This window comes from Lutra lutra, chromosome 1, assembly GCF_902655055.1.
Source record: "Lutra lutra chromosome 1, mLutLut1.2, whole genome shotgun sequence".
NCBI lineage: Eukaryota > Metazoa > Chordata > Mammalia > Carnivora > Mustelidae > Lutra > Lutra lutra.
Genome location: NC_062278.1, coordinates 101690860 through 101718671, shown reverse-complemented (window position 1 = coordinate 101718671; position 27812 = coordinate 101690860). Strand labels below are relative to the sequence as shown.

At 36.6% G+C, this 27812-nt stretch overlaps 1 protein-coding gene across 7 annotated transcripts in view; it reads left to right on the top strand.

Moving 5' to 3' along the window:
* TBL1XR1 (TBL1X/Y related 1) overlaps positions 1-27812 on the top strand; it is a 169968-nt gene that overhangs the window by 123641 nt on the left and 18515 nt on the right. For 6 of the 7 annotated variants that reach the window (XM_047730862.1, XM_047730830.1, XM_047730837.1 and 3 more), the window contains 8 exons: positions 6422-6524; positions 17483-17628; positions 19195-19417; positions 20127-20259; positions 20829-20970; positions 24086-24149; positions 24240-24337; positions 25746-25806. In XM_047730862.1, coding sequence (XP_047586818.1) covers positions 6467-6524; positions 17483-17628; positions 19195-19417; positions 20127-20259; positions 20829-20970; positions 24086-24149; positions 24240-24337; positions 25746-25806 — 925 coding nt within the window. In that variant the 5' untranslated portion in view covers positions 6422-6466. The remainder of the gene's footprint in view (positions 1-6421; positions 6525-17482; positions 17629-19194; positions 19418-20126; positions 20260-20828; positions 20971-24085; positions 24150-24239; positions 24338-25745; positions 25807-27812) is intronic. The other variant, XM_047730869.1, reaches the window with a different exon arrangement.

Sequence of the window (27812 nt, the reverse complement as noted above, 5' to 3'; positions counted from 1 at the left end):
AGGTCCATGTCATTTAAACCACAGGGCTGGGAAGGAATGGAGTAGTCAGTCCTCCAGATGGAAAGCGGGAATAGCGATGTCTTTTGTCAGACTGTGGCAGTGCACACGGTTGGAAGAGGCAAGCTGCAGTTTTTACCATCTTGCTGGTTATAGTCACTCAGCAGTTCTCACCTGCTGAGTTCCAAAGAAGCCTAAGGTATCCTCCTTTCTAGATGATCTCCCAGCACCATACCATCCCCAACATAACAATTACCTTGAGCACCTGTGGGTCATTCATAATTATTTTTAAAGGTAACCCAGAATGTCCCAAGGTGGCATTGACAGTTACTTGCCAAATTAAAACAATTCTTTAAAAAAATTATGTATTGGGGCACCTGGGTGGCTCAGTGGGTTAAAGCCTCTCTCTTCGGCTCAGGTCATGATCCCAGGGTCTTGGGATCGAGCCCCGAATCTGGCTCTCTGCTCCGCAGGGAGCCTGCTTCCTCCTCTCTCTCTGCCTACCTGCGATCTCTCTCTGTCAAATAAATAAAATCTTTAAAAAAAAATTAAAAAATAAAAAAATAATGTATTTATTTGAGAGTGGGAGCATGTGCGTGTGTGTCTGTGTTGGGGGAGGGACATCTCAAAGTAGACTGCCCACTGAGCATGGAGCCCATTGTGGGTCTCCATCTCATGACTCATGAGATCATGACCTGAGCAGAAACCAGGAATCAGATGCTTAACCGACTGAGCTACTTAGGGGTCCCAAAACAATTCTTATTTTCAACATCAAAGTTCTTTTAGTAGCTTGTTGATCTTTTTCATCTTGCAATAACAACTGTGGCAGATATTTGTAGATGAATTTACAGCTGTATTTTTTGTTTTGTCACAATTTTGGTGATGTTGAATATTTAAAAATCTTTATTCATGTTATGGTCAGAATGTTCTTGTGTTTATTGTTGGTGAAATTGAATGTTTTCCTAATGTCTCAGCTAGAGGGGCCATAAATTGGTTTGTTCTCTTGAGTGGGCCCAGTCTGTTGGTATTCAGTAAGAATCAGAATAGCCATGGGAGGAGGGTAAGAGAGACAGAAAAATAGGTGAAAGGAGAGTGGGGGGCACAGGCTTCCATTGATGGAATTAGTAAGTTGGGAGGTAGAAGGGTACAGCATAAGGAGTATAGGCAGCAGAGTTGTAGTAGCTTCGTATGGTGACAGATGGTAGCCGCACTTGTGGGGAGCATAGTATATTGTGCACCATGCTGTGCACTGGAAACTAACATGGCATGTTAGCAACACTTCCGTTTAAAAGAAACAACCAATTATTTATTCCCTTTCATCCAGTTACTTACTTGTAGAGACTTTTCCTGATTCTGAGAGCTTTAATTAAAGCACACCTACCAAAAAGAAATAACTTTAAGGTTAAATATCCTGATGGCAGTCTTAGAGGAGTGAAGGTTTAGGATCATCCAAATAGTTGAGCAACTCAAAAATTAAACTAATGTGTCTGTTATAAGATAGTACGCCACCACTATATACTGTGTAAGATAAAATAATTTCAATTAAATTTGATTTTGGATCATGCAGAGGGTTTCCAGATCTTCTTAATAATGTGTGGTAGGGGGGCGCCTGGGTGGCTCAGTGGGTTAAGCCGCTGCCTTCGGCTCAGGTCATGATCTCAGGGTCCTGGGATCGAGTCCCACATCGGGCTCTCTGCTCACCAAGAAGCCTGCTTCCCTTTCTCTCTCTCTCTCTCTCTCTGCCTTCCTCTCCATCTACTTGTGATCTCTCTCTGTCAAATAAATAAATAAAATCTTAAAAAAAAAAATAATGTGTGGTAGGCAGGACACTTAAAATCTTTCTGGTTTTATTTCTATCCATAACTTTCCCTGTCCTTTCATTCTTTTAAATTTAAAATGATATGATACAGGTTTATAGTTGGGTGCTGGCTTACTCCAACAATGGACTCAGAAAAGAATGTATGTCTATGTCCTGGGAGATGATTAAATTTGTGAGGCACTTACTGTTCAGTGTGTGTTTGCTGAACTCAGTTTTGTGATGCTGAAAGTGTGTGTACATCCTCAGTTGAATGAATCCTAGCTAAATTGTCTCAGCAATCCTGTTCTTGTAATAGGTGTTAAATTACTGTCTGTTAATGTCTTGAAGTAAAATATTTCATAGTGAACTTTGAAAATATTAAGTGTACTATTAATATAAACACTTGGCTAAATATTAGTTAAGACTAATTTTTATATTTACTTTTGACTAATATAGCTATGGATCTGACTTAACTAATTGCCTGTAACTGATAGGAGTTTTGGATAAAAACTCTTAGAGTTTATAGGCTGTTCTGAGAGTTAGGATGGAGAATACAAAGTCATTTACTTTTTTTCCATTTTTAGAACTCATTCATTTACTATTTAAGGATAAATAAGTATGATGAGGCAGAATATACCAAAAAATTGCTTTGGGTCAGGGGGCATGTGGGTGGCTCAGTTAAGCACCCGACTCTTGGTTTTGGCTCAGGTCATGAACTCAGGGTCATGAGATCAAGCTTCTCGTCAGGCTCCTTGCTGAGCATGGAGCCTCCTTAAAATTTCTTTTTCTCCCTCTGCTCTCCCCCTCCCAAATCACTTTGTGAGTTTTGGAAGTATTATTCATTTCGAATGTCTTATTCATTTAATAGTCCATCAGCTCCTTGAGGGCAGGACTTATTTTTACCTCTGCAGACCTGACACCCAGGTGGTATAGGATAGAGACGCGATGAATGTCTCGTTGCTGTTCTGTGATCTTGTTTAAAGATAGTTGTACACGATGGAGGAGATGTGGTGGTAAGGCTTTTTGTATACATTATGAAAATGAGTGATAGCTGGTATCTGAATGTCTGGTCTTCACCTGGGACGGATGAAGAGTACTACATCACATTATAGAGGACCCATCTTAGCTGTGTTAGCAAACAGACCAAAATGGAGCAGTTGTACAAAGCCATCGTGGATCCATTAAAGAGGTAGTCTGATTTCACTCTTTGGCACACAGGCTTTTAAGGTATTTTGAAAGTGAATACTGATGTTTTCAGTCAAAAGTGTGTCTTAATGTTTTCTTTTTGTTGTCCAATCTCCTGTTCTTTTCAGGTGTCTTTTTGAAATTATAATTTTAAAAGGGTTAGTTTAATACCAAACCATACTCCAGAATTAAGTGTCTTTGAAAATGGATAAATTCAAGTCTTTGTAGACTCTGTGTAGTTTTACTACAATTAGGACCAAAACCTCTAGTACAGATTGCATTAAACTTACAGTTTTTTGTTTTTTTTTTTTTAAATGATACCTTTGTATGTTTCTCTTCACTAACTGAACTCTGCAAGGTTTGGGTGAACCTTATTTTATCTGTCTATTCCTACTCTCAGCATAGAGATTTGTCTGCCCTAACAACACACATGAGGAGCAATAAGGTTCTTTCTAGGAATGTAAGAGCTAGCTGAAGTAAAACTACAGGTGGAACAATACTTTTAAATTTGAACAGTTTACCCCTTTTCCTTAAAAAATATTACTCTTGATTCCAGAAATTGCTATACTTTAGCACTGTAATCAATGGAATAAAAAAAATAAATAGCAGTTTGAACAGATAGGAACTTTTCTGCTCTACTTCTTGGGCATTTTTTTGTGATGATCTTTTAAAATCTACCAGTATTATGTAGTTATTATAAGAACATTTATAGACAATAACATATCATTTTGGTTTGTATTTTTCTTTGCCCTGGCATATATTAGGTAATGCTGAAGCATCACTGATCACCACTTTAAGTTGAGACATTGATGACCTTAGCTTATTAGAACCAAGCTTTATTGAAAATCTATGAATCTTAGGTACTTCAGCACCAGTGTTTGAATGTTGAAGTGAATGATATATTAGAGGAAAATAATAGTCTGGTTTTTTTTGTCAGTCTGTTTCACTTGGATTCCACCTAGCACATCTCATTTTGGGAAATCCTGTTAATGAAATAATGATGAATTGTTCCCCTTACAAATAGATATCTATGATTGGTCAAATTATTTAATTTCTTAGAATTCTATAATGGTGTGGGATTGGGTTTGTTTTGTTTTTTGAGAGAAAGCACATGTACATGCAAGAGTGGGGGTGGGGGAGAATCCCAAGCATGCTCCATGCCCAGTGCGGAACCAGATGTGTGAGGCTCAGTCTCACGATCCTGAGATCATGACCTGAGCCAAAATCAAGAGTCAGTCCTTAAGCAACTGAGCCACTCTAGTTGTTTTGTTTTTTAAAATTATTCAGTTTAACGGGCTTTCGAAATTGACTATTTAATATATACTCTGAATGCCAGATACATTGCTACATATTACTTACTGTGTGTCAGGATAAAACTGAGGAAGATACCCTCCAGGGCATGAGTCACCTAATGTACCATAGTAGCATCTAGACAAGATGTCCTGAGCCAAAATCATCAAAGGAGTATTTACTTTTGTCATTCCAAACATTCAGGTTATTAATTGTACCTCCTGAGTTAATTTTGTGGAAGAGTACCTTTTTCTTTCTATGAAGATAATTGTGACTCTTTGTCTGTGGTTTCTCTTCTTCTGTGGAAGTATTGTGAATCCAGATTTCCTCAAAGAATCTTTGGTTCTTCCTTTCACCTCATTCCTTTGTCCGGCTGGTCACACTTTGGAATCCCTGTACTTCTCCCTGGCTTCAGTGCCACAGCCCAGGTTTCATTCATTAATTAGGTCCCTGCAACACCCTACTACCTCAGCTCTCACTCCAGTCCATCTTCCTTCCAGTCTCTTCTACGTGTCAGAGCTAGGATGATCTTTATATAGTGTTGATCTGGTGATTCTGCCACCCGCTTAAAACCTGTCAGTATATTTTCTCTAAGTGATGCTGTCAAGGCCCCACAGAGCAGGGTTTTGTTTGTGTTTTGAGCCTTACTTCCATGTTTTGTTTTCTCTTTCTTCATCGAGCCTTTCCACTAACTATTACTGCTCATTGGATTCTTTCCGTTCCCTGCCTTCTTCCCACAAGTATTTATGTCCTCCCTCTCCTAGTCCATCCTTCCGGGTCTAAACACCAGTGATACTTTGTTCAAGCTGTATTTCCTGGCTACTAAATTTGGTCAGGAATTCCTCTGTGTGTGTCATTGGAAAATTATTATTACTTTCTTGTCTTCTTTCCTGTGACAGAAGCTTGTTGTGCTTAATAACCACTTTTTCCACAACTTAGGGCAGCAGCAGTTTCCCTCACACAGTAGCCTACTCAGGTGTTTGTTAATTTATGACTTCTAAATATCCTGTGAACTCTGCATCATAAAGAGACTTATGATGTAGCAGGACAGTCTGCACAGGCACATAGTGTTAGATAGCCCTTTACTGAATAGATGTCAGTCTATCCTTTTAAAATGCAGGACCAAAAAAGTATACAGTCTGTGGGTAAGATCTGGCCCACTAGTCTTTTATAAGGACCACAAGCAAAGAAAGGTGGGTTTGTTGTTGTTGTTTTAAGTGCTTGAAAAGAAGTCTGAAGAGAAATATTTTATGATCCAACTTTATCATGTGAAATCCAGATTTCAGCATCCATAAATAAAATTTGATTGAACATGGCCTGACTCATTTGTCTACATCTTGTTTGTTGCTGCTTTTGTGCTACAACCGTAGAGTTGAGTGGTTTTAATAGAAACTGTGTATGGGTGGCAAAGCCTAACATATTTACTGTCGGACTCTGTACAAAAGATGTTTGCTGACTTCTTTTTTAAATAATTTCTGTGACATGAGAACAGATAAGTATAATGAGAACATATTTAAGTTAGGTCTCTGTTTCCTTTTTTCCCTCTCTCTGAATTCAAGATTTAAGTATGCCCGTTAAGAGAATATCATTTAAGTTTTGAAAACTGTATTCCCACCTCTCTGCTTTACAATGTAGCCAGATCCTTCTAAAACTTGAACATTGCAGGTTAGATGTTGAGAGAACAGAGACATCAAATCCTCTCAAATTATGTAGACAAAAACCAATGTAGATGGCTCATCCCTTACCCAGTGGTCTAAAATCATTCTTTTCCTAAATATATAATATTCTGATTCCTAATATGTGCTGTTCTTTTTTTCTTTTTCTTTTTTTGCAGTTAAGGAGAAAGAGGAAACAACTTTTTAATGCTATTTGATATAGTCATATAAAATACAGTGCTAAAGCCCTTCTCTAAATTTTGAATCCTTTTTGCAAATATGTTACCTTGCAGAAAAATAGACCAGCCATGTTTTGGTTGTATAATCTATTACTAATTATTGGAATAACTTTATTTGTTAGGGTTTATTATTAGGCAACATAGAACCTTCATTTTACATCATTTAATAAAATCAAATGGTTTTTACAACATTGTTTACGTTTTGTTTAAAAATATTTTATTGAGAAAATACTTAATTAACTTTGTTTTATTTTTAGGGTTATATCCTGTGTTGTGACCTCATGGTTTAAGTGGGAATAAAGATGAGTATAAGCAGTGATGAGGTCAACTTCTTGGTATATAGATACTTGCAAGAGTCAGGTGAGTACTTTCATAAAGTAAATAGGCCTCAAATTATTTTAATATTTTCAAAATAACCTTTTATGCATTTGAAATTTGTATCAGTCCAAACTGTTGAACTTTGTATGTTTCCTTAATGTCTGGACTGCCATTTTAAAGCTATGTGTTACTGCATGGTTTAACTCTCTGACTCTTTCAAATATGTTGGAATCATCTCAGGCAAATATTTGTTAACAAATGGTTTGGCTTTCAGTGTTCAAAGACCCATTTTTTTTATAAGTTGTTATAAGATTGTACACGGTCAGTAGGAACATATAAACTTTCAGATAGCATCAATTTGATAATGTATGTTCAGAATCCTCAGCTAAATGTTACTGATCCTAATTGCAGTTAGCATTTCAATAACTAAATTAACCATATTTTTTCAGAATGTTTTCTTAATCATTATCCCTATTGATTTAGTTTATTCTTGACCTGAATTCTTACTGATGTATTTATTGGTGGGTGATCAATATATTAAATCATTGGAGGTCATTTGTAATAAATATTAAGTAAATCTGTTCATTTTTAAACAGATTAAGAGGCATCTTAAAACAGAAGGAAGACTACAAGGGAAAATGTGGGATGGATTAAGCAAGAAAATGTAAAAAAAGAAGAGGGAAAGCTTGGGGTGGATGGGACACAGGACCTGGGAAAGATTGACCGCACTGGTGCGTGCAGATTGTTAGCAGGACATTTTACCATTTGGAAGTTGAAAATAAGCTGGAGAGGTTGAATTTTAGAAATCATTAAAGTTGGGATGTTGTAGTAGTAAGTTGAGGCATAGTGTTTGTGTAAAAGGGTAACTGTGGTTGGCTCATGTGAGGGAGGACAGAAAGCTGGAAGTAGGAACTGAGCCCTCAGTTTTGACTTTGAAACGATAGTTATTCTTCTGATAGGGCTTAGTCATTGTCCTTTCCTATGCAGGGAGTGCAAACGCCCCTGTTTGCTGAGCTTTTGCCAGCTGTGCTCCAGTTCTGAGCTTTGCTGTCCCCTGGGGGTTCCTAGTCCCAGGCACCATCGCTGCTTTTCGCTGGCCTGAAAGAGCTGAGAAAATGATGGCTAATGAGGGCAGAAAAGGAGAAACTAAAAGCAGCCAACTAAGGCAGAATAATTTATTCTGAAGCTTTGAAATGAGTGCATTTTATTTTGTTTTTCTTTTTCAACTGGTCAGCTGATATTGAAGGCAGATCCTAAAATGATATCCATTGAATATTTTGAGCAAGATTAAAATGATTAATGAAGTGGAAAAAGTAGTGACCTAACCTAGTGATTATTGACATATATAAGACAGATGCACATGCCTTAATATTGTTACTTGGTAACTTTGGCCAAAATTGAAAGAATTGTTGGGTTAAAACGAGCTCCTGCTTTTTCTGCCTTTGAATATGACTGCCATTTGAGCCAGAGCTTTGAGACCTCAGACACAAAAGTAGAACATGCTGTGAAGGGCCAGTAGAGTAGATGAGAAATGTATGTAATGGCTTGTAGGTGTATTGTAAAGGCAACTGCTTAGGTTGAATCACAAGAAACCGTTGTTTCTGGAAACAGTTGGAATAACTCAGCAGCATCCTGTAGTTCAGCCTATGCTGAGATGAAATGAGGCAAGGTGAAGGTAGAGATGTTGATGAATGCTCAGATTTTGTTAGCAAACAGAAGCCTACAAATTGTTGTGTGATGTTGCCACCAAAAAAAAAAAAAAAAAACCCCAAAAACAACAAAAAAAAAAAAACAAAGAAAAAGAAAAGAAAATACAGCAAGTAGAAGAGGCAGTAAAATAATACCCTGGAGTAATTTTTGTAAGAGTATCCAGTGGTTAAATATTATCAGAAGTCTTCTTGAAGTTACTAATGTTCTCAGAGAAAATCCTTTGAAATAACACATTTTAAGGTGTTCTGTGTTGTAGTAAATAAAAATAAAGCAAGAATTATGTTAAAAAAAAACTGTGTGGTACACTGCTCCTTATCATAATAAGTCCTTTATTTTTTACTTACATAGTAAGTCCTTAATTTTTTACTGTATTCTTAGTTGTGCTTTGTGTATTTAGAAAGGTTTATATTTTATAGTGTACCCATCATGAAGTGCGATGTTAAGCCACATCTCTGAAAATGTGAACATCAGTCCCTTTATTAAATGTGTAACTTCCTATTTACATTATTATTTACATGGGGGAAAATCAGGTTCAACTAATGACATTTGACTCATGGCAGTTTTTCTAGGAATGCAAGTTGCCATAAATTTAAGAACCGCGTATATCAGAGTTCTGTTTGATCCTCTGACCACCTGCATCAGAATCACTTAGAGAATGGCAAGTGGGGTTCAGGAATCTGCATTTTAAAAATGTCCCAGGTGATTCTTGGGTATATAAAGTTTGAAAAGTTTGAAAGCCACTGGTCCATATTAGTTGTAGGACAATTAGAACTTGGCAAGAAAGTTGACTCAGGTATGTAGCATGTTCACAGTGTGTTGAAAGAAAAATTATATTTGGCAGCTATTTGAGATAAAGTAGAAAGCATGAAATGTACAAATTGAGATTGGGGTGTGAGAATATCTCCTACTAAGCATTAGGGAGGTGCCACTAAAAGTGGCGTATTTGTATTTATAGGCAGGATTTTATAGGATTGATGAGGCATGTTTATATCGTAAAGGATACCATGAGACATTCATTTGAAGTTACTTCCAGAAGTAGGAGATGGGAAAGAGTTTAGGAAATTGATAGTTCTGCCAGCTCAGATGAGGTTTCAGATAGAGCTCAGAATCTGGCCATCTCAGCACTTGGTGACTTGTTCCTTCTTGATTCTGAACTCTAATTATATGTAAAAACGACCATTTTGCAAGTAATTTGATTTTGGAATACAGTAATTCCTTTTCTGGGTGTATTTTGGAGTACTGAATTAGATTAGGAGATAGGAAGAAAAGAAGTAATCATGACAAAGAAAATACCTGTGAAAAGACCTTCACAAGACTTTTTTTTTTTTTTTAAGATTTTATTTATTTATTTGACAGAGATCACAAGTAGGCAGAGAGAGATGGAGAAGCAGGCTCCCTGCTAAGCAGAGAGCCCGATGCAGGACTTGATCCTAGGACCCTGGGATCATGATCTGAGCCAAAGGCAGAGGCTTTAACCCACTGAGCCATATAGGTGCCCCGAAGAGAGAGTGGGAAACAAGCTCCCTGCTGAGCAGAGAGCCCTATGCGGGGCTTGATGCCAGGACCCTGAGATCATGACCTGAGCCGAAGGCAGAGGCTTAACCCACTGAGCCACCTAGATGCCCCCCACAAGACTGGTTTTTAAAGACTACCACTTCTAAGGAAAGTAAAATTTTTTCTTGCTTGTCTCATTTTCTAAAAGCCCTCAGATAGAAAGTCCAAAAAATACCTTATGAAAGTTTGTTCTTTTTTGATAAATGTATAATTTAGAAATAATGTTTCCCAACGAGAACTTCTAATATTTGTTCCCTGTAAATACTGTTTAACGTTGACTGGACTATGGTATCTGTCTCCAGAGAGAATAAAATCTCTTAAATTGTTTTAAATACTTTATACTATGTGATGACTATCCTGTTAATGACTATTATCAGCACTAGAAGATATTATCTATTAGAAGTCTGTCCCTCTCCCCAAATTATATAACTTTTGATTTTTTTCTTCATCCATAAAAGTTGTTGCTTGTTCAAAAGGGATTACATTATGATATTCAGCCTTAAATGTTTTATAGGCTTCTGTTTGAAATAAGTCATCCTCCCCTACTCATTAAAACTAATTAAGAGGAAAGTATATTTATTGTAAGATGTCCTTATTAAATGTTGTAACTTAATTTTTCTCCATTTTGTCTCTAGCCAGTTACTTTAGTCATCACCATTTTGTACTTCATTGACATAGATGTAGGCTTTCATAGGCAACAAAAATTTTCTAGGAAAGAAAATTTTTTTCTCTTTTGAGATGACTTGAAAATCGAGTGAGTGTATTTGACAGTGTAGTACCGTAAGTAATGATTGACTTGATTATTCAGTATGCTCCATTTAATTAGCATTTGCCCACGGGCATTAATAATTTGATTGCCCTAATAACTCACATCTAGCAACCATATGCAGAATAAGCACTAAGGGGTTACTGCTAAGTTGTATGGAGCAGAACTTGATACAGTGTTAATTTTAAAAGAGATAGGGTGGTTTGGACCTTTTAAATTTCCCTCCCTCCCCCACCCCTTACATCACCTTTGAGTCTTCTCTAGTTATTGAATGTTTTTTTCTGGAGAAATTATACTGGCAATTATTTGTGAATTTGTGCCACCTTATTTCTTGTTGCTTTGTGTAAGATATAATTTTATTTTGCTTTAAATTGTGTATTTGGTTTGGGGGAGAATTCTTGTTTCTATGTAAAACTATCATCTCTGACATGTATAAGAGCTCAGTAGCATTTCGTTGAATGGTGTACTTAATATTGGACACTGTGAAACAGTTGCATTTTATGGTTGAAGACTAACTGGAAAATGCAGGAACAGTATGTCCTTATGACTGAACTATCTTCTAGATTTTGATTCTGAATGCTATCATTTTTTTAAATCCTCATGTTTTTAGAACTAATGTTCATCTTGCCATCCAGTCTCGGCTTATGAAAAAGTGATGATGTACGTAAGCTTAAAGTATTTGGTTCATGAAAGATCATCTTGTGTCTCCCATCCCCAGCTCTCTCCACTGTTCACGAACTGTTTCCAGCGGATACTCAGTCTCTCTGAATGTAGGCTTTGCACCACCCCACTTCTTCTGAGACGGTGCTTCCTTCAGATGTTATTTATGAGAGCATACACACTTAATTTAGAAATCTACACATAATTGTAGTAGGCACACACTAACCTGAATGTTTATGTATAACATAAGATTCTGATCTGTAACACCATGGAGCCTATTTGTTGTGTTGTGTTTTGTTTTGATTTTTTTCATTTAATGATTTGGTATTAACCCCTACCTACAGTGGCTAAGAAAATGTCAGCAATCAGATGACAGTGTAGTTTCTCTTGATTGAGATAAAGGTAATGGGGCCAGATAAACATTCCTTCCTCCGTGTCTTTCTGCTGGTGCCACTTATAAACACACTTGAACAATGAACTGAATGGAGTCAGATTAAACCAGGTCTCAGTGCCACTAGCCATGAAGCCCTGGACTGAGGAGAGTTCAGGATTGGGTATGTCCACCTCTAGTCTTTCTTTTCATTTTTATGAGTAATTGGTCAGCTACAGAAATACAGGTTAAGTATATATACATTTTGATTTATAATCAAATAAAATATGCAGTAACATGGATTTGTCACATATAGTTGTACACACGACTAATTAACAATAAAGAGCAAGTACTTGTCAAAAATAGTGGTAAGTTTTATAGTTCCAAATCAGTTTTTCTCTTTTATAAGCTGAATGACTTTTTTTTTTTTTGCTGATAAAGGAAAATTCCTATTTACACATTACTGCTGACATGCTTGTTAAAAGACAGATGTCGTTTAATAATTACCAAATAGAGAACTTGTTCAGTCTTACTAGTAATCTTCTTGCTAATTTTGTTCAAGAATAGCCAGCATAATAAGGGTGTAGGGAAACATAAATTGCTGATGGCACTGTAGATTTTTATAATTTGGGGGCAGTGCAGTTGTGCAGTTATGAAAACTTCCTTTAAAATGCCCGTGCCTCCCCCCCCAACTTTTGAGGGAATCCATCCTAAGGAGAGAAAAATAAATACCTGTTAAAAGCCTATACATGTAGGTATTTGAGGTAACATTCCTAAATAGTAAACACTGAGAAAATCTAAGCTATCCATCGATGAGATGAGTAATTTACTAGTTGAGTGCATTCATCGGCCAAATAGTATGATAATAAAAGTATATATATTTGATAATATAATTCATGTAGAATGTTCGTGGTTATATATATTTTTAAGGACAAAATTAGGGCACAGAAGATAGCATCCCTTGTGTGTTATATTGTGTTGTATTGTGATGTGTTATATTGTGTGTTATATTGTGATGGAGGAAAACGGTGTATAGAGAAAAAAAGGAAATACAAAAATATTAACAGTTACACTTGGGTTTGGTATTGTAATGTTTTTCCTTCTCCATGTTGTCCATTACTTTTTTAATAAGTACTGGGTCTAAATCTCCCAACATGCAAGATCCCCTGTAGCATTTTTTGCTCCTCCTCCTTTTCACATTGTCTAGAATCTTTTAAGCATGTTAAGTATGAACTTTTCAGAATAAACAAAAATCTGGGTCTGCAGGACACAGTTGCAAATGGATTTGGGGACAAGGAGGTTTTGTCGTGATGGGAGCAGGGATATAATTTTCTGGGTTGGTTTTTGTTTTTGTTTTTGTTTTTTACCTGAAGCTTCAGTAGGACATTGGGTTATTAGACTTTCCTTCTGGACTGTGTCATGATAATAGTTCAGCTTTGTGTGTTGTTGGTGTTGTTGAGTCTCTCTGTACCACAGCAGTGATGTTCAGGGTCCATTTGCATATTCCTATAGTCTGTCTGAAAGGTGAGTTGGGTCGCTCTGGACAACCAAAACCTTTTTGAGAACACAGTCCCTGTCATCCCAAGGGAATGCCTTCCCTGAAACAAGCAGTGTGTAGAAAACAGTGGTTTTGTGATCTTGTTTTTTATATGGGAACCATGCGTAGTCTCATGGGCTCCTGAGTCACCACACCTCTCTCGCCACTGCTTGTCTTTATTCCTGAGTTACTCTATACGGAACTTCATGGTTTTTAGCCTCACTTTCTTTCTGGAATCTCTTTTCCACCTCCCAAATCTTAATCACCCTAGCAAATTTGTAGAGTACTTGATTATGGAGGTATTATTACATCAGATTTGCGCTTACTCCTGGAAGAAAGGGATGCTATTTTAAGCAATCAAGCCAGTCTTTAACATCTCACAGATATAGGTGAATTTCTTTTGCCTTCTGTACTATGTAAATCAAAAGTGTCCCTAAAAAAGTGTTTCCTGCCCATGTATTTACAGATAAATGGAGATATTCTTTGGCATAACCTGGTTCAAGTTTTAGAAGGAAGATTTAAGTCATATGTTGTTTGTTTGTTTGTTTGTTTGGTTTTTTTTTGATTCATAGGTTTTCTCATGTGCCAAAATACATTATAGTAGAATTGCGTCCTGATTTAACAAATATTTATTGAGAATTAGTTAAATTAGGTAACATTCTAGGTTTCCAGAAGGAAAAGACATCAACTCTTTCTTCAAGTAGCCCAGTCTAGCATCATACACATACAAGATAACCATTCAGTGTGCTAAATACCATACATGTAACAAACTGTAGGATTAACATAGCAGAGAAAGATCATCCTCTGGGGTAGTGAAAAAAGGACTTCCCCTTCATTCAGATAGGAGGAAAGAACTTAGGAACACATAAGCTATAAAAGTGTGAGATAGCATAGCATATTCACAGTACTACAGTACTACATATAATTGAGAATCACTTAAATTTAATGTGTAATGGGAAGAAGGGTGGGGAGCATGGAACTGGGGAGATGAATATGGAGAGATAAGTAGGGTCAGATTACAAAGGTAACTGTGTATTGTACTTAGAAGTTTGACCTTTATTAGGAAGTGCCAAAGGGATCAGGGATCGTTGAAAGTGCCTTAGTAAGGAGTGATGTGATTTGTTTTGTTTCACAGATAATTCCCTGGCTGTAGTGTGGCAAATGGACTGGGCTGGGGAAAGAGGAACTTAGGGTAGTAATTGTAGACAGCAGATGATGGGGACTAAACTCCAGATGCCAGCACTAGCAGAAAAGGAAAGCTAAGCTAGTATTGTTAGGATTTGGTGACTGGTGGAGTACCAGGGCCAGGGTGAAAGTTAGGATGACTTTCAGGTATAATAAAGGAGGTCAAATTTCTAAGGAAAATGAAGTTTTAGGGAGGGGAGTAAGAAAAGTAGTTTTGAATATAATTTTAAGCTGCCATGTAATGCTAGGACTATAAATTTAAAAATTACAGTTGAATTCAACATTTACTGAGGCAGAGTGTTTTTAATTATGGACCTTTTTTAGAGTAGACATTAAATGTGACGTGTCCAAACAATGCTAATAACCCTTTCAGTGTTGTTTTCTTACTATTTGAGAGCATTGTAAGCACATGTGTGATAACTGGAGATGGATATAAGCACCTGGGATAGCTTCTCTCCTGGTCTGATAGAAAAATTCAGGATACATAACATGCCAGCCCCCAGTCGATGTTGTTCCACCTGCTACTCTTAGGATATTCTTGAACATAAGCTTGAACTCTAATTTAAACAGGTTCTAAATATGATGAATTTTGATTACTTAAATTATATTCATGAATTAGAGGGTTCAGAAGTCCTGGACTTTGCTAAAATTTGTAAGGCTTATGAAAGTCAAAACACCTGAAAAACATTGCTAATAAGATGTCTTAATGTTTCATGCACTATTTTTTTTTTTTAAAGATTTTATTTATTTATTTGAGAGAGAGAGAGACAGTGAGAGAGAGCATGAGCGAGGAGAAGGTCAGAGAGAGAAGCAGACTCCCTGTGGAGCTGGGAGCCCGATGCGGGACTTGATCCCAGCACTCCTTGGATCATGACCTGAGCCAAAGGCAGTCGTCCAACCAACTGAGCCACCCAGGCGTCCCTGTTTCATGCACTATTGACACCACTTCCTAACAGCCTGATTTGAAATAAAACAATGATGTAATCCTTTGTTTTCTGTTAGTAAATAGGAGCTCACTCTGTCTTCACTTTATCCTTGACCGTATATCAACTTAATTGTTCAGTAGGAGAAACGAAATGTAGTGGTTACCTCCATGGTCTCTGAATGAATTTAAATCCTTATCCTCTTAAAGATAATGTGGTGTATATACACAAAGGAATATTACTCAGCCATAAAAAATGAAATCTTGCCATTTGCAATACCATGGATGGAGAGAAATAAGTCAGTGAAAGACAAATACCATATGGTTTCACTCATATGTGAAATTGAAGAAACAAAACAGATGAATCAAGAACAGACTCTTACCTGTAGAGAACAAACTGAGGATTACTGGAGGCAGGGGTGGGTGGGGGACTGGATTAAACTGGTTATGAGGATTAAGGAGGGAATTTGTAATGAGCACTAGGTGTTGTATGATGTTGAATCACTAAACTGTACACCTGAAACTAATATTACACTGTATGTTAACTAACTGGAATTTAAACAAAATCTTAAAATATAAATCCTTATCCTATTAGTGGCAGTTTTCCCATCTGTTAGCTCAGATTGTAAAATAATAAAACTATGTATGTGTGCATGGTGGAGACCCTCCGCAAATGGTACTATCTTGAAGTCTTTGTAAATCTCTGAGCCACTTGGCTGTTTAGCTTTTCTTCCCATTTATGATTGACTGCAGAATTTATTTAGGGAAGGGCATATTAATGGAAAATGGGACTCTGCAGCCTCACTGCTTATGGATTTCACCGCTTTATCTTTTACCGTCTCTCCACATCCTTCCCAACCTTTAGTCTTAGCCTTCTACCCTGGCAATCTGGAATCTCTCATATTCAAGTAGTTGTGGGTTTCCTGATAGGGACATTGATGCAGAATGATGCTCCTTTTCGTTGGTATATTTCTTAGTTTCATTGCTATGTCTTTTGGCCATCTCTGTGGGCTGAAAACCATAAATATGTTTAATAATTATTGTGCCTGTAGGCAAAATCATGAGTTAAAATCTAAGTCTTAAAAGTAACGTCCTTTCACTTCTCACTATGGGTTGCAGGAGTAGAATAGCCAGGTGTTTCCAAGAGGGAAGGAGCCATGAGGAAAACCAACTTAGGTGTACTTTGTCTACTGACCAATTAAAATCTTTCCTAGCCACATGCTTTGTGTGAGTCCATAGTATTTTATTTAGACTGTTCATAAGTGCCACAAGAAGCCTAAAACTGGAAGCACAAAATGCAGCAAGAAACAGAGTTAGCACTAAAAAACTAGGATAGGCTAGGTAACAGTTATTACATGGGTTAAATCCATTTAAGACACAAGTAAGCCCATTTTCATTCAGTTTACTTAGTATGGAAATTTCTTAACATTCCATATTATATGTATAATGTGATTGAATTGTTTAAAATACATTAACGACAGGTACTGTGTAATGATAAGCTCTGATGGATGTTTTAGTAAAGAGAATACACATGGATCTATCATTTTACTAGAATTTTACCTTTGAGTTTGAACTTAACTTTCATAAAAAGTAAGACCGACATAAAGAGATTTTTATTATGTGTTTTGGGTTTAAGTATTTCAAATTAAAATAAAGAGTAGCTGATAGAAACTCAATATTTACTTGCTAACTTTTGTTTCCTAAAGCTTTCATTTAGATGGGTTATTACTAAGTGGCAAAAAATTAGTAATTTTTTTTTTGCATTTAACTCATACATAGAGTAAGATTTAAGCATAAAAATTATTTTTATGTTTTATAAATTAACTTTAGTTTGCTTTTTATTTCCTAAGTTAAAAAATTCTGCAAAATACTGGATTTATACTGTGTTTGATAATTTTTATGTAGAAATTCAAATACAGTACAGAATAATAAATGTCACCTTAATTTATCTTGGCCTAAATTATCTTCAGTGAAGCAATGGATTCACATGATTTCCAAACCCCCAGCTTTAAAGTTTGATGCTATTCTTTGAGGAAAATGATGTGCCATGGCTAAATTTTATATGTACTAGAGACTTTATATCATATTTTGTGTAATTAAAGTGAAAAGGAAAATATGTAAAAGTTAATATGCTTGGATTTGGTATTTCTTTTTTTTAAAACGTATTTGACTTTAGTTAACAGTCTGGGATTTTAGATGGATTGTGATTTTGAAGGATTACAGAGGTCTTTCATTTGTGTCCTATAACGTGTTGTCACTAGGAAAATAAATTCTTATACCTTTTCTTTGCTTTTAGGATTTTCTCATTCAGCGTTTACCTTTGGTATAGAAAGCCATATCAGTCAGTCTAACATAAATGGTGCCCTTGTCCCACCTGCTGCATTGATTTCTATCATCCAGAAAGGTCTACAGTATGTAGAGGCAGAAGTTAGTATTAATGAGGTAAGGAAAATTTATTTCAATACAAACTCTTAAATTTGTCCTTAAATCTGCTCTCTTGTTTGTTCATTCATTATCTGACTTCAGCTTCACTAGGTTAACAGAATCGAAGAGTGTTGTTCCTTATGTCACAATCAGGTTGAACGGGCAAGGCCTGTTGGCTTTGAACTGTAAGAACCATTAGTTCTAGTTTATTTCCCTTTCTAGGGTTTTATAAGTAAATAATAAGAAATAATTCTCTATAAAACAATAACATTGTGCTTTGTGTTTCTTTAAGACAACAATACTGAGAACATAATTGATGGTCTGAAAAATTACAAAAGCTCAGGTTATTTGGTTAGACCTGTTTTTGGAAGGCAGTTTATAATTAATGCCAACTCGTGATACTTTTGCCTATCTAATAAGATCCATGTATAGATAAATTCAGGTGTCAGCCAACTATGACCCATGAGCCAAATCCTGCCTGCTTGCCTGTTTTTACAGTGGAACACAGCCATGCTCATTCATGAATTGTTTTGGCTACTTGGCGGAGTTGAATAATTGTGATAGAGACCTTATGCTCTGCAAAACCTAAGATAGTTACTTTTTGGCCTTTCACAGAAAAAGTTTGCAAACCCTGGTCTAGCTAAAAATTTTCATATATGGTCAGGATTTATAACACGTGGAGCTCAGAGAGATGTGCCAGGTGTTGTAAATCAGAGCACCCCATCACCCCTGTCCACCAGCTTATCATGAATCAGGCCTTACAAATGCATTTTCCTAGCTCATTTATCCAGTTTCTATTTCTGACTTGTTCTGTCTCCTTGTGCCTCCTGGAGAACTTCTTATTAATTGTGAGCTTCCTAATGCCAATGAGAGGAGCTTTGGAAAATTAAAGCTACTCCATAAAATTAAAGAGCACCAGTCTCATAGTTACAATGATACTTCTTAAGTGTTAGTGTGCATACGACTACCCTAGAGAGCTTGTTAAAACACGGATTCTTGAGCCCTTCAGAGATTTCCATTCCGTAGGTTTGACTGTCCATTTACAAGAAGCTACAAGATGTGATGGCAGTGGTTTTGGTCCTCAGGTCACACTAGGAATAGCGTCAGTTAGGAGATCCTCATTGCCATTGACTGGGGCTGTGTGACTTCTGCAAGTCTTTCAACCTGATTGTGCTTCTGTCTCAGCATTAGTAAAATGAGATGATTGTATGGCAGGATATCTGAAGTCTGTTTCTTGTTTCAGTGTTTGAATGAAATCACAAACTTTGAGTCCAACAAAGCTGTTTTAAAAGTTTTTAGCTATAAAGAGGTATTTATTCTAATGTGGCACCAAGTCTCCTACCATTGTATGAACTCTTTCATATTGGTCATTGCTTTCCCTGGCAGAATTGTGGAATCTAATTAATAAACTTTGTATAACCTGGGCCTACATTTTATTACTACTTTCAATATTTTAACTTTCTCTGTGCAATATTTCAGTATGACCTAGGTGAGGAGGAGGAAAATTGAAACAGCTCTTCGCAGTTGCTTCATCCTAAATGTGTTCTCTTTCACGGTTCTTTTCTCCAAATTTTCCACATCCAGGATGGTACCTTGTTTGATGGTCGGCCAATAGAGTCTCTGTCCCTGATAGACGCCGTAATGCCTGATGTAGTACAGACAAGACAGCAAGCTTACAGGGATAAGCTCGCACAGCAGCAAGCGGCAGCTGCCGCCACCTCCACAGCCGCCACAAACCAGCAGGGGTCTGCAAAAAATGGAGAAAACACAGCAAATGGGGAGGAGAATGGAGCACATACTATAGCAAGTGAGCTGAAATAAGAATTTCTAAAAATGCCTTTGCAGAAAAAGTATTTTTCTTTATGTGGATGTCTCTTCTTCCAGACTGAAGTAACATCATCTGTTTCATTTATGCCGACTTGTTTCCCTAACTTGTATTACAATTCAGATTTTTATTCCTGAAGCTCCAAAAAAAATAGCTAGACTTAATTTCATGGATTTTATTTTCTTCTTTAAATTTTTAGAAACCATTTTCTACTGTTAGATAAGTTTTATTGTTTGCATTTGATTTCTAAGGAAAATTTGTAATACTAGTCATTAACACAGTAAAACTCTGACATGGAGATATAAAGGCAGCTCTCATGTTATATGAATGATATCAGCAACCCCTACTGGCAGAAAGTCAGAACAGTGTTGACATGGATTATATTTGATTCAGATTATTTTATCAGTTTAGCCTTGTTTGGCTCTAACCTTTTTGCAGTCTTTCTCACTGCCTCCCCACCACCCAAACACGTACTCAGGTACATCTTTTAAAAATAGTAGGGTCATACGAAACTAAAGATAGGAATTTATTTCTCATGTACAGTTATTTTCACCATTACCTGACATAGTTTTAAAAAAAAGAAGTTACACTGTATATTATAAAGGAGGTATTTGCTGATTAAGAATTATCCCCCCCCCAGATGTTGTAATATTACCTAACTGGCATTTTCTACTTGTTTCTCATGACACAGATAATCATACTGATATGATGGAAGTGGATGGGGATGTTGAAATCCCTCCGAATAAAGCAGTTGTGTTACGGGGTCATGAATCTGAAGTTTTCATCTGTGCCTGGAACCCTGTTAGTGATCTCTTGGCATCGGGGTATGTTTCTCAAAGTGAAACTAGAATGTATTTTTTATAAACATATCATACTGAACTATTACACATTTTATGAAAGCATTACTTACATTTCAGGTTTTTGCTGCTTTGTGGTCCTTTTTCCTCTGTAGATCTTTATTCTTCATAACACAATCTTAGAAGTTATTTTTTTAAGATTTATTTATTTTAGAGACAGAGTGAGCACAAGTGGGAGGGGGAGGGGCAGAGAGAGAGTGGGGAGAATCTCATACAGACGCAGTGCTGAGCATAGATCCGACACAGGGCTTGATCTCATGACCCATGAAATGGTGACCTGAGCCAAAACCAAGAGTCAGTCGCTTAACTGACTGCGCCATCTAGGTACCCCCATAATCTTAGAAGGTTTAAGTAAACTTAATTCTTCAGAAGCGCCTAGGGCCCCCATAATGGAGACTAAGGAAAATACTGGAAATGGAGTTCTCAGAGAGTCTAGTTTTTATTTGCCTTATTAATAATAGTATGTTATATGTCACCTTGATTCTGGGATACTTGAGAATATCATGAGGATTTAAAATATGTTGCATACTTTATAGGTCTGGAGACTCAACAGCAAGAATATGGAATCTTAGTGAAAATAGCACTAGTGGCTCCACGCAGTTAGTACTTAGACATTGTATACGAGAAGGAGGGCAAGATGTCCCAAGCAACAAGGATGTGACATCCCTAGATTGGAATGTGAGTATCACTGTATTATCCATGGTGAATGTAGTTCCTAATCTGCGTCACTTCTCTGAACCTCAGACTGATAGGAGGGTTTGTTCATTTGTTGAGCTGCTTTTGAGTTTCACTAATAAGAACAACGAACTAGGATGGCCATTCTCAAATGTGGTGTTAAAAACAAAGACTGGCCCTCCAGCAGTTGAACCTTTGTCCATCTGGTGGTTGCCCACTCTTTGCTTTTACTTCTTCAATGTAAAGTACAAGTGTTATAATGGTACTTGCATAAATGAGGTAGTAGATGAAAGGCACATACTAAGTCCTTTGTTGGGGTGGGTAGGAGAAATCTCCATAATAAAAGCATGTTCTTTTTTTCTTATCTTGTATGGACTGATGAGAACTTCACTGCTGACTACCTTTTAGGGACCATTTCAAGCTCTGTTCTAGCCATAGGAATCTCATACTTCTCTCATTCTCTTTGTCGTTCCACATCTTTTGGAGATAACTGTTCTGACTTACCAGGTTTGAGCTCCTCGTTCTTTATAAAGCTTCACCTTTTCAGTTTCAAGTACGTGATAAGCAGCTTAGTTTGTTTCCATCCCCATGATTAATTTGTGGAAAATTAGCATTTTTTTAAATTTAATTTTATTTTTTATAAACATGTATTTTTATCGCCAGGGGTACAGGTCTGAGTTGCCAGGTTTACACACTTCACAGCACTCACCATAGCACATACCCTCCCCAATGTCCATAACCCCACCCCCTCTCACCCAACCCCCCTCCCCCATCAACCCTCAGTTTGTTTTGTGAGATTAAGAGTCACTTATGGTTTGTCTCCCTCCCAATCCCATCTTGTTTAATTTACTCTTCTCCTACCCCCTTCACCCCCCATGTTGCATCTCCTCTCCCTCATATCAGGGAGATCATATGATAGTTGTCTTTCTCCAATTGACTTATTTTGCTAAGCATGATACCCTCTAGTTCCATCCACGTCGTTGCAAATGGCAAGATTATATTTCTTTTGATGGCTACATAGTATTCCATTGTGTATATATACCACATCTTCTTTATCCATTCATCTGTGGATGGACATCTAGGTTCTTTCCATAGTTTGGCTGTTGTGAACATTGCTGCTATAATCATTCGGATGCACGTGCCCCTTCTGATCACAAGGAAGGAAAAAGGCAACATGGAATAAAGGAAAAGATATGAGACCTTTAAAAATTAGCAAAAATTAAAAAAATGCTAATTTTTAAAGGTCTCATATCTTTTCCTTTATTCCATGTTGCCTTTTTCCTTCCTTGTGACTTTGTATCCATTTTTTACCTGCTCTTTGTGAAGTTTAAGAAGCGTCTTAGATGATTTCAGCGTTCCCAAGCATTTCATGGGGTTCACCATTCTTTCCTCAGCAAGTTAACACTCTTTCCTCCTCTGACCTTTTTTCAATAATTTCTGTGCAGCTTTCCAAAGGATCTTCTTAAGTCTCTTTCCAGTGAATGAGATCCGTCTTTAAAAATGATATCTCTAGCTAAATTTCTCAGTGTCTGTGAAATTTCTTCTAAAACAAATAGGTAGGGTTTTTGTTTTTAGTGTTCCCCTCACAAAATTTCCAGCAGTGTATTCACTCTTTCCCTCCAATGAAGATAACAATTACAAAAATGAGAAAGAGGTTTAGCACACCCACAATATTTATTGTTTGGTTGTAGGGTCAGGACTAAGAATTATCTTCTTAATGGGACCTTATTAAATCTTAAGTCAAAGGCCTTATCACCTTGATATGCTGTTTGGTTGAGAGACCATATGTTAACTTAATGAGATTTACAGGTTACGGTGAAAAGGATATTTACAAATGTTTGTTTGTTGAGCTTGGTGATTCTCAACTGCAAGTTACAGTTTTTAGAAGTGTGGACTTTTCAAACATATATTATTCATTATGAACTTGAATCTTCCACTAGAAGGGGAAAACATTATCCTTGATTAATTATTCTTTTCCATGACCAAAGCAAGAGCCTACAAGATACCTTATCTTTAAAGTATTCTTTTCCTACTGTGGTGGTCCATGAAGTAAGACATTTGGGGTCCAGTAGTTTAAAGGAATCTTCCCATTGTGCCGCATCTGGAAATTATCTTTTGTTGTTGGTTTCAGCATGGCTCCTTCTTCCTCAGATAGAACCAGATTCTGTCAGGACTGAGTCTATAACCTCTTGTACCAGCATCTGTTTTTCATTTACCTGCACAGCTAAATGGCTTGAGAGGTTTGAAAGGGGGCAGTCTTGTTTTCAGTTCCCTTTCCAAAAAGCATCACAAAAAGCACTAAGGCGGGATTTCTTTCTGTGTCTTCAGTAGTGTTTACTAATCCTAGCAATAGTCTCTTTAACACACTCTGTAACTTGCACTTCCATAGATCTCTCCTGTTATACCATTATTCCAGTCCAGGCACAGTAAGGGAATATAAGATTAGAGAAATTGGTATGGATTTCTCCTAGCAGTAAAGTAGTTCCAGGCAATTGTACTCACTTCATTAACTATAAAGTCAGCCTACACTCTTTCCTGCCTTTTTTTTTTTAATTGGTAAGGATTTCATATTGAGAAAGAATTAACCAAGTAAAGAAACATTCAAAGATATTTAAATATCTGATCATCTGAAACAGCAATACTATTTGGTTCATACACAAGCTTCATTGAGATAGTAAAAGATTTAAAGGGATGACCATATAAAATTATCTAATCATAACAAAATGTTTTAGCCAGTTTTGCTTTTTATTCTTTTCAGTCATTATAAGATTATGATTTGGGTATTCTTCCTAGTTGACCCCCCTACTCCCATTTTGAGTCATGTGCATCTGTGAGAATACCTAGACCTTTGCATGTGTGTAAGGGTGGTGGTGGTCCTGCTCCAAAGTAGTTCCTGCCATTTTTGAGACTTGGATATAAGGCTCCCACACTGACTAGATGCTGATTAAATTTTAGCTTCATAGCAGGGAAGGGTGTTTTGTAGGTCTTTGGTACCATTCCCAAATTTTGAAGCAGAGAATGTCAAGATCTACTCTTCCTAGGGTTTAAACATGAAATAGTCAAATAACAAATGCCCTTTCTGGATTATGTAATTGAAGGAAGTGTGTTTCTCTGACAGAGTGAAGGTACACTTCTAGCAACTGGTTCATACGATGGATTTGCCAGAATATGGACTAAAGATGGTAAGTAAAGCATTTTTCTTTTTATATGTTTTTGTTGATCTAAGTTATAAAGCTTGAAGAATTTTTAATGTTTTTCTTTTTGAATATTAGGTAACCTTGCTAGCACCTTGGGGCAGCATAAAGGCCCTATATTCGCATTGAAGTGGAATAAGAAAGGAAATTTCATCCTAAGTGCTGGAGTAGACAAGGTAAAAGAAGGTTAAACTAAATTTTATAAAGGTTAGTGTGTTAGGGTATAACTTAAAGTAATGTTTTCTTTTGAGGCTCATATAAGCAAGAAAACATTCGTCTATGGGAAATTAAGGTATGAATTCATGATGATAATAGAAATACTCTTAGATTTTCTGTCAGCTGCTTCTTCAGTTTACTCATCACAATGCCATTTATCTTTTATCTTTGTGACCACTCATCTTTGCTCAAGTAATGGATGTCATACCTCCCATATTCTGCTTCCTTTCCCTAGTTTCTAGTTTATCTCAGCCATGAAAAATGGTTCTGGAGTGATTCCTTGAGAAATCTTAGAGCTGGTCAGTTAGCTGAACTCCTGCTGCTTAATTGAAAATGTGAAAAATGCAGGGTCATTGCAGCTTTTTCTACCTAACTAGACCTGGAAATAGGGGTAGGTTGAAAATAAGGCCTTCTTGCTTTTTCGTTTTCTTAGGTCATCCCCTCTGCCTTACCTCCCAAAATGAATACAGGTATAAGACAATTTTAATCCAGAAAAATGTATGCTTGTGTGCTTGTTAACTGAGTGAGTTGTCAAAAATGAAATCAGAGAGGAAGAAAAAGGAAGAAAAATAAAGGAGGCCAGGAATAGGAGGGAAAAGTCCTATTAATAACCACTGTCACTGTATAATACTTTACATCCCGAAAATTACAAAACTAGTGGTGGGAGGGTGTTTAAAGGAATTGTGAATATATCCATGCAGATTTATGGGTCATACTTGGATAAAATGTATAAGACATTGTTTTAAATACTGTCAAAATTCAAGCTGCCCGTATATGTAAATGTGAGCTTTAAAAATCTTAGTATTGAAAATTGGTTGATGACTTTATTATCCAAGAATTTGCCTCCTAATAGTTAAAAAGCTTTAAAAAAATTGCATTAAATACATTATTGCAATTGAGTTTCTTTTTTTTTTTTTTTTCCAAGATTTTATTCATTTATTTGACAGAGAGAGATCACAAGTAGGCAGAGGCAGGCAGAGAGGGAGGGGGAAGCAGGCTCCCCAAGACCCTGAGATCATGACCTGAGCCGAAGGCAGAAGCTTAACCTACTGAGCCACCCAGGCACCTCTGCAGTTGAGTTTCTTAAGCAGTGTAATATGTCTGGTGTTTCATAGACAACTAATAATAGTTCCTTGAAGGAAGTTGACTGATGAAAAATTACCAGGGGGAAAAAAGCAACTACTTAATAGTCATTTTCCCAAGAATGGAGTGTAACCTCGTTGTACTATTGGGGATAGAGTAAATGTTTAAAGTTAAATTCACCCTGACATTTCCTATTGCTTTAGCATAGTTAGGCATCTAATTTATGCACCTATGATGAGCTTCTTTTAACCTCTTAATATATTTTTCTTTTCTTTTCAATCTCAGACTACAATTATTTGGGATGCACATACTGGTGAAGCCAAGCAACAGTTTCCCTTTCATTCAGGTAAATCTTCACAATTTACATGAGAACTGGGGCTTCTGTTTTTCTAATTAAACTTTTAAAAGCCATAATTCATATAAAATCTTGAAATATAAAATATCAATCTTGTTACTAGTCCTTTGAGGAGTTGATGTTCCATGACTTACAGATTGTTAATTGTCAGGGGCTCATCAAATGTTTTCTGTGAAATGTACCATTAAAAAATCATTTGCAGCCTAGTGCAATTAGGTTGGTATTATCTAATGGTAAGAACGTAGATCTCTGAATCAGGAGGTCTAAGTTTGAATAGCAATTCCATCCCACTTAACAACCTTTTAGACGGAGCAAGTCATTTAACCTCTCTAAGCCTCATTTTCTCTATTTATAAATGAAGGATAATAATTATGCCTATTTGTTATAATTATGCCTATTATGAGGATAAAACTAAATAATGTATATATGGAAATACTATATAAACTTTATAAACTCATACGAATTTAGGTGGTGGTGGTTCTCATTTTGGACTCATGTTTCTAAGTCAGTCCTCCTATGTACCTGAAATTAAAAATTAGACTTGCCCAGCATTGTTGGAACTTTGGTGCCTTAAATGGGTTTCTCTTTTAAAAGATAATTTGATACTTAAATACAAAAATTCAGCCCACCTCCCAATAGTGTGCTCCTTGGTATAGAGCCATGCATGTGCCAGGATATACAACCTGATGAGTAGGACAGCTGGATTTTAGTACCTGCTCTCTCTTCATGCTATTCTCAGGGAGTTTTCCTGATGATCATTATTAAACTAGAACGAGATGCCTAATAACTACAGTTGACCCTTGAACAACACAGGTTAGAACTGTGCAGGTCCACTTACATATGTGGCTTAATTTTTTCCAATAAATACAACTGTAATACTGTAAATTTATTTTCTTTTTAATTATTTTCTATAGCTTTATTATATGAGTACAGTATAAAATTCATATAACATACAAAATATATGTTAATTGACTGTTTCTGTTCATGGTAAGGCTTCCAGTCAACAATAAGCTATTAGTAGTTAAGTTTTGGGGGAATAAACAATTCACTGCGGAATTTTGGCTGCATGTGGAAGGGCCTGAACCCCTGTGCCACTCAGGAGTCAGATAAGTTAGAGCAGTAGGACTGCCTGAGTTCACTGCTGCTTTAAAGATTTTGTTATAGTTGGAAAGAGTTTTTTATAACAAGGCTGATGAAATTTAATTGGTTATTTTCACATTATTGGTAACATCCTTTTCGCACATAGCCAGTGGCACAGCATTACTTTTAAAACTGAAACAGCTTCTGACATTCTGGCTTTTTGTCTTTTTTCTGTATAGTGTGACTAAACAAGCCAAGTAAGGTACGAAGTGACCACTATTCAGTGTTGGGTAACATAAGTGTGCAACCATCATGTTAAATAGTTCAGCTTCATTAAAGCCTATCACAATAATAGGTGTTTACACATCAGTTTTTGTTTACCTGTTTTACTTCCACCTTTGTTTCTAGTCCTCTTAGGCCACTGGCTCTTCTATCCAAAAATTTCTCCTAACTGCTAGGAGTAATGCAAATTTGAAATAAATTAAGCATTTGGTACTGTTACTAGCAACTATAAAACGTAAACAACCCTTGTGTTAGAGATGGTGCTCTTTGTATACAGGATCCCATTTAGTCCTGACTGCAACTTGATTAGGTCAGTGGTATTGAAGTCATTTTATAAGTAAATAAGCTTTTTACCCAGGATATTCTTTCTTGCCATGCTTTTTGTTTTTTTTAAACAGCTTTATTGAAGTCTAATTATCATAAAATGGGCTATACATACTTAAATTGTACAAGTTGATATATTTTGACGTGTACATACCATGGAAACTCTCACCACACTTCAGATGATGAATGCACCTGTTAGCTTCAGAAGTTTCCTCCTGCCCCTTCGTGATCTCTCCCCTTCTTCCCTAGACAACTACCCATGGTCTTTCCATGCCAGGAATTAGTTTACATCCTGTGAATGGAATCATCCT